The sequence below is a fragment of the Ochotona princeps genome, chromosome 9 (genome assembly GCF_030435755.1).
Source record: "Ochotona princeps isolate mOchPri1 chromosome 9, mOchPri1.hap1, whole genome shotgun sequence".
NCBI lineage: Eukaryota > Metazoa > Chordata > Mammalia > Lagomorpha > Ochotonidae > Ochotona > Ochotona princeps.
The window spans coordinates 64,160,365-64,168,298 of NC_080840.1; the positions used below are offsets into that span (position 1 = coordinate 64,160,365).

General features: G+C 39.9%; 1 protein-coding gene across 2 annotated transcripts in view; it reads left to right on the plus strand.

Moving 5' to 3' along the window:
* The window catches only part of ZBTB10 (zinc finger and BTB domain containing 10), a 28,368-nt gene extending 20,640 nt beyond the window's left edge, over positions 1–7,728 (plus strand). For both annotated transcript variants that reach the window (XM_004588073.2, XM_004588071.2), the window contains exons 3-6: positions 2,057–2,155; positions 5,797–5,973; positions 6,154–6,326; positions 6,583–7,728. In XM_004588073.2, the coding sequence (XP_004588130.2) occupies positions 2,057–2,155; positions 5,797–5,973; positions 6,154–6,326; positions 6,583–6,888 (755 nt within the window). In that variant the 3' untranslated portion in view covers positions 6,889–7,728. The remainder of the gene's footprint in view (positions 1–2,056; positions 2,156–5,796; positions 5,974–6,153; positions 6,327–6,582) is intronic.
* Positions 7,729–7,934: the final 206 nt, after the last annotated feature.

Below are 7,934 nucleotides of genomic sequence, written 5' to 3' on the forward strand. Positions count from 1 at the left end.
CTATGAAACTGTCACATAATGCAAAATAATTAATAAAGAAAAAAAAAGAAACACCAGGGCCCGGCGTGATATCGTAATGGTTAAGGTCCTCGCCTTGAACGCGCCGGGATCCCATATGGGCCCCGGTTCTGATCCTGGAAGCTCCACTTCTTATCCAGCTCCCTGCTTGTGACCTGGGAAAGCAGTCAAGGACAGTCCAGAGCCTTGGGACCCTGCACCCACATGGGAGACCTGGAAAGAAATTCCTGGCTCCTGGATTCAGATGGGTGTCACCGACCAGCCGTTGCGGCCACTTGGAGAGTGAATCATTGGACAGAAGATGTTCCTCTCTATCTCTCCTCCTCTCTGTACACCTGCCTTTCCAATAAAATAAATAAATTTTAAAAAATGAAACACCAAGGGACTGGTGCAATGGCTAAATTTCAAAAAATCTTTTAAAAAAAATCACCTGAGAATTAGGTGCTGTCAACTACAAAATTGTATTAGTATCTTAGGTTTAGGACCCAGCGCTGTTCCCTAGCAACTAAGTCCTTGCCTTGCTAGCGACAGGATCCCATATGGGTGCTGGTTCATATCCCGGCGGCCCCATGTCCTGTCCAGCTCTCTGCTTGTGGCCTGGGAAAGTCATGGATGGCCCAAAGCCTTGGGCCCTTGCACCCATGTGGGAGACTTGGAAGAGGCTCCTGGCTCCTGGCTTCGGATATTTTTTATTGGAAAGTCAGATTTACAGAGAGGAATAGAGAGCGAGGAAATTATTCCATCCAATGATTCACTCACCAAGTGGCTGCAAATGTCCAGAGCTGAGCTGATCAGGAGCCCTGAGCCTCTTTCAGGTCTCACGCACAGGTGCAGGGTGCCAAGGCTTTGGGCCATCCTCAACTGCTTTCCCAGGCCACAGGCAGTGTAGAACCGGCGCCCAAATGGGATACTGGCTCATGCAAGGCAAGGACTTTAGCCACTAGGCTACTGTGCCAGGCCCAAAAGAAATAAGTCTTTAAATTTTTTTTTAAATATAATTATTTTTTTTCAAGATTTATTCATTTTTATTACAGCCAGATATACAGAGAGGAGGAGAGACAGAGAGGAAGATCTTCCATCCGATGATTCACTCCCCAAGTGAGCTGCAACGGCCAGTGTGCGCCAATCCGAAGCCAGGAACCTGGAACCTCTTCCAGGTCTCCCATGCGGGTGCAGGGTCCCAAGGCTTTGGGCCGTCCTCGACTGCTTTCCCAGGCCACAAGCAGGGAGCTGGATGGGAAGTGGAGCTGCCGGGATTAGAACCGGCGCCCATATGGGATCCCGGGGCTTTCAAGGTGAGGACTTTAGCCGCTAGGCCACGCCGCCGGGCCCTAAATATAATTATTTTTAATGTTATTTAATGAGTAATATTAGGCTTTACCTGTCCTAAGGCACACCTGTATGGTTAGTTATTCCTGTGAAGTTAGAAACCCTAAGAGTACGGGCTGTGTCGTCAGGAGAACTGCGGGATGAAGAAGCCTTATGTGGAACAGTTTATTTTGCATCATCCAATTAAATTCTTGCACTGTGACCTAGGTGAATGTAAATGAGTTTCACACAGTTGCTGAACTAGCTTTTGTCAGCCAGTTCATCCTTGTTCACTGTTGTGGCTGAAGATCTTATTTGTGTCTTGAGTAATCAGTTCATGCATTGTTTTATGGCTATTATTATTCGATGTAGTGGATAATGTTTGTTAGCACACTGACATGATTTCTCTAATCTTAAAATTTGTGTAGCTCAAGAATACTGTGTTCATTCACATCTTCTGGATACATTTATTCAGCAAACGGGGGGATATGTTTTAGATATTGGAAATGGCTAGATGAATAAGGCAGGAATAATCCTGGTTCCCCTGACACTTAGCTTGTTTTATATTTTCAGTAGTGATTTAGATTGACTTTGCCTTTGTTCAGCATACAGGAGATAACTTCACATGTGTTCCATTTATTGGCATAGGAAGTCAATCCAGGAGGAAGTGCTTTGGGTGATGTGGCTGTGGTACGGTCTGTAAGTTAGTCGCTGTGCATTTCCTTTGCAGATTTGGATGGTGCTCTCCTCTCGGGGCCAGATGGTGATAGGAATGTGAATGCAAATTTATTGGCTGATGCTTGTGCTGGTCAAGACGGAAGTGATGCTGGTAGGTACAGTAAGACTTTAGCAAAAGTACATTGAAGAGAATTTGAAGATTGGGAAATATTTGTATACAGGTGAAGTTGTGGAGCCTATTGCATAGAGTTCCTGTTTGGAGAATATCATCTGAATCACTTTGATAGGCAGTTTGGGAACTGGTTCAATACAAATTTGATGGATCTTTTTGGTTTTGTTTGAGGAGGCATTTAAGAGTTTTAAAAAACGTAAATACTGAAGGTAGTTGAATATTACAGATGTAGGGCTTCCTCCTGGTATATGGATGGAATGAAAATCATCAGAATAGTTGAGTAATGTGTTTTAATCAGATTTGATAGGTGGCTATAGTAAATGCTGATTTTTAAAAATATTTTTATTAGTTATACTTCGGGGAGACCACTGGATATAGATAACATTCATTAATATATTATGAATAAAAGGGGGACTGGTTCTTTATAGAATTGGGAAAACACCTATTTTGGAACTCTCATGGGAAGTACTATTTTTTTTCATTGGAAAATCAGATTTACAGAGAGGAGGAGATACAGAGAGATCTTCCATCCACTCCCCCAAGTGGCTGCAATGGCCAAAGCTGAGCTGATCTGAAGCCAGGAGCTTCTTCTGGGTCTCCCATGTGGGTTCACGGTTCCTAGGACGTAGACTGTCCTTGACTGCTTTCCCAGACCACAGGCAGGGAGCTGAATGAGAAGTGGAGCAGCCAGGATATGAACCTGCACCCATATGGGATCCTGATGCACTCAAGGCAAAGATTTAGCCACTATGCTATGGTGTTATACCCATGGGAAATAATTTAAGATCATCAGTTGATATTAAACCATTGTAAGTGGGATTTTTCCATGATTATTGAGTAAAAGGTTGGTGGAGGATCATGTACTGGCAGATTCTCAAAATATTTTTGTTTGTTTCCAATCACAAAAGAGAAATGATTTGTTTACAATTGAGAACTGGGGATCAAACTTAGTAATAAACTGAAATCAAGTACCAGTTAATGTTACACTAGGTTGCACAGAATATCTATAGTATTATTACACAGATCTCTAATCTGAATCTAAATGTGAGAAGTCATACAAATATACATAAGCCCAGGTGTATTACAGATGTTCTTAATTGATGTCGATGTCATGAGAAAAGAACAGGAAAACCACTAAATTGGATGAAATCTGAGTCTTAGGTTAAGTCAGGGTCCAAAAATGAATGTGCCAGGGTGTTTGGGGGAGTAGTTAGAGATAGGGTATGAACGTTGGTGGGATAAAAAGTCACTACAGGCATTCCTTACAAAGAACAGCTAAAGGTTTTCTGAAGAGTATGCACTGAGCAAAATTCAGCGACAGTTCCACAGAAGTGGCCTTAATGTGATTTCTGTTGACCAGTGATCTGTCTGCCTCAAGTGTATGTTTTTGACATTGGAGAACTAGAGGAGAGTGAGAGACGCATAGTCCTTGCTGTGTTGGAGCTTACCTTTGTTTTTGAATAGGCTGTGACAAGAAATATAAACCACTGAAGCATACACTTGAGTTTGAAATGAAAAACTAAAAATTGACATATCGACATCCTCCGGCTCTCATCCTGCCTCCGTCCCTCTCCCATGGAAATGCTGTCGCACTTTAGTGACTAGGTCCTTCACTAGTAATGCATTATAGTTAAATTATACATAGTTGCTGGATTCAGAAGGCATTCCTAACAATCAGAAAGTATGGTAAGGGAATTCCAGTTGCAAGTTAATTTACATTTATTGTGAAGAAGTTAAGCTTCAGAGTACTTTAAAATAGGGCACTTTATTAAATAGTTGGAAACATATTTTAGGAAATTTGTTTTGGTGATTGATTACTACTAAAATCCAAATTACCTGGACCCAGTGCTATAGCCTAGTAACTAAATCCTTATCTTGCAAGCATTGGGATCTTCTGGGTGCCAGTTCCTGTACCAGCCACTCCACCTCTCATCCAGCTCCCTGTATGTGGCCTGGGAAAGCATCGGAGGATGACCCAAAGTCTCAGTATCCTGCTTCTACTGGTAGACCCGGAAGAAGCCCCTGGCTCCTGAATTCTAGCTTTGGATCAGCTCAGCTCTGGCCATTGCAGCCATTTGGGGAGTGAATCAGCAGATGGAAAATCTTTCTCTCTCCTTCTCTTTCTCAAAATAAATAAATAAATAAATAAACAAATAATTAAATGATAATAAAATTTGCCTTCTAAAAGTAAATCTTTTTAAAATCCATGTATGGAATTTAATATTTAATATTCTCTATCCAGAAATGCATGGAAACAGTATTTTAGAGTATGTTGGATGTTGGAATGTATAAATGTACTTTCCTGATTAATCGTCCCTAATCCAGAATAAAAAAAAATCAAATACTTGTTGGAGGATCTCATCAACACCTAAAAGGTTTAAGGCTCAACATACATTGCTGCCTGAAGGAGATATGTATGCAGACATCTGTGGCAGGACGTGTTCCAGGACAGTGAAAACCTGAGTGCCTCGAAGTGGGGGCCTGCTCCCCTTGGGGGCACATCCCTGAGGCCAGGGGGCTGGTGCTTGGTTGGAAGGAAGGTGTCTGCCATTCGGGAGTTGATAGGATAGTAAAGGTCTCTAACTAGTATTGTGAGTGAGATTAGTTGCCTTTGCAGCTTTTTGACCAGAGAAATACAAAGGGATAGAGTAGAAGTTTAACTTTGCAAATGTTTTATGTTTATATTCTTTATCCTTATTCCATTTTTCTATGCCAGTTAATTATTATTATTAATTAATTACTTGAAAGAGTTACAAAGAAAGGATGAAAAGGCCACAACAGCTGGAGGTGGAACAGGCCAAAGCAGTGCCTGGAATTCCATCTGGATCTCCCACAAGGGTGTTAGGGACCCACGTACTTGGGCCATCTTCTGCATTCCTGGGTGCATTTACTGGGAGTTGGCTTAAAGTGGTGCAGCCAGGACTCCAGCCAGTGCTCCTGGGATCCTGGCATGGCAAACTGTGGCTTAACCTGCTAGTCCCTGGAGTAGTGATTGTCTTGGGTGCAATAGTAAGAATATCCAGTGTAATGGCTGGGCTTCTGGGTGACAGAATCCTTTCAGATTACAGAAGAACAATTATAGTGCTGTCTTGAATATATTGTGAAGCTGCATTTTTTTTTACCTCCACCATTAAATGGTCTTTTTTTCCTAGTATTTCTTTTTTATTTCTGTTTTTTTTTTTTTTTTTTTTTTTTTTTTTTTATTTCCTTCTACTTGAAAGGCATAGTGGCACAGAGAGAGAGAGGCAGCTGTCTGTCTCTGCTGGTTCACTTCCCTCCAGGATTGAACCAAGTCAAACCGAGGCATCTCCCATGTGGGTTGCAGGGGACCATTTGAGCCATCATCTGCTGTTTTGCAGGGTGTGTTAGGCAGAAATACATGCTTTACCAAACCCATCACTTGCTTTTTATTTTTTAAACTTTTTTTCAATAGTGGTCATTTCATACTTGTTTAATTGTGCATAGAAAAATATTGAGACACCTCAGTTATAAAAATGTAGAATTTTTATGGTAGGTAGAATGTTCCTATATAATGCTTTGAGGATATGCCTGTGTTTTTTGGTTTCTCACAGAGATCTTTATTACCACCGTTACTTTAATAATCCTTTTTATTGCATTAGGTCCTTCAAATGATTTCAAGTATGGTTTGATGCCTGGTCCTTCAAATGATTTCAAGTATGGTTTGATGCCAGGTGCTGCAAATGATTTCAAGTATGGATTATTGCCAGGTACTTCAAATGATTTCAAGTATGGATTATTGCCAGAATCTTGGCCAAAACAGGAAACTTGGGAAAATGGTAAGGATCGGTCCATAAAAATTAGAAATAATTTTAGCAACAAACATTATAGATTTCAAAGATGAATGATAGATAGCCCTAAGTCAGTTACTGGTCCCAGGGATAGAAGTAGATGTTTTCATAATGAATTTTTTAAAAGTATAAGAAGTACACTCACATTTTTTTCTTTAATTCTCACAGGTGAATCATCTCTAATCATGAACAAGTTGAAATGCCCTCATTGTAGCTATGTAGCCAAATACAGACGAACACTAAAAAGACACTTGCTCATTCATACGGGAGTGAGATCATTCAGCTGTGATATTTGCGGAAAGCTGTTTACTCGAAGAGAGCATGTCAAAAGACATTCCCTGGTGAGTAAACGCACTCTGAACTTTGAGGTCTCTATCAATGAAGCTTAAAAGGCATTTTTGACAGTTAATTGCAAATTTAGGGAAGATTGATACTTAATTTCATCAAACCATGAATGTATCTTAGGGACAGCTAATGATTGTCATTCAGGAAAACAGCAGTAAATTAGTTAATTACTAAATGTCTGTTTTGAGTGATTCAGATGCATTCTATTATGTACACCATCCTTACCTAGGGTTTCCCATCCCTTTCAAATAGGTGCATAAAAAGGATAAAAAATACAAATGTATGGTATGTAAGAAGATCTTCATGTTGGCAGCCAGTGTTGGAATAAGACATGGATCTCGGCGCTATGGTGTTTGTGTAGACTGTGCAGATAAATCACAACCAGGAGGGCAAGAAGGTATGGATCAGGGACAAGATACAGAGTTTCCTCGGGATGAAGAATATGAAGAGAATGAAGTAGGAGAAGCTGATGAAGAGCTGGTTGATGATGGAGAAGATCAGAGTGATCGGCCTGGATGGGATGAAGCAGGAGATGTGTGTATGTCTCTAGATGACTAACTGACCCACTATACTCCTCAAGGATGCTGCATTTGGACATAATATGAATCGACAATTTGGATTGTTGAACTTGAAGGCTTGCAAAATATGGTACATGCTGGATGAGTTAGTTAACATTGCTGTGAAAACTAGGGTCAAAGCCTTATAGCAAAAAAAGCAAAAACAAAAAAAAAAACTTTTTTTTAAGTATTTGCACAGGACTGTACAGCAGACAACCATGTGGTTGGATTACATGGAGTCCCCACATACTCAGTCAGTTATCAAAGTTAAATATTTTTTATTTATAGGATATACAGTAACTATTTGGGTCCTTTGGAAATGTATTTACCTGTCCTTACAGAGCTTACTCTTCATGTGCCACTTCCACATGAATGCAGAAAATCCATTTATGGAAGTACAGCGACAGTTGACCCAATCAGTCTGTCCATCAAACCACTCAGGCTAGTTTTTACTAGTAGAGCTTTGTTTCTATTTTTATTTTTATTAATTTTATTTTTTTTAATACAGATTTTCAGTGAGGGGCTTTTTCAACCCCATTGGTTCTATTTTCTTGTATTTTACATTTTAATTTGTTCCATAACTTAAACCAAGACTCTGGTATTATTTCTCAATTTTGTGCTGATGGGCATGTTTATAAGAACTGGAGAGGTAATTTATTGGAATGAACTAACTGACTTCCCCCACTCCCTTTTTCCTTTTTGACATGAATTTTACTACTTCACAAATGAAGAGAATGATGATGCGAAGTTGACAAATACCACTAAAATGATTATGATTTAGAAGTAACTTTCTCCTGCTGCTCTAATCTGATAAATGGTTACTATATGATGTCTTCTGACATGATATTCGGTTTTGGGTATCTGTTACTTTGGCACTATTCTTGTTTGCCTCATTATTTTTGCCAGTGTACTATACCTCAGACTTATTGCAAAGACAGAAATATAATTGAAAGGAAAGTCATAGAAACAATAATTAATTTGTTTTTGTAATTTATCCTCCATGTCCAGTTTGGTTAGCTTGTTATGCAATATAAGTGAAATATCAGG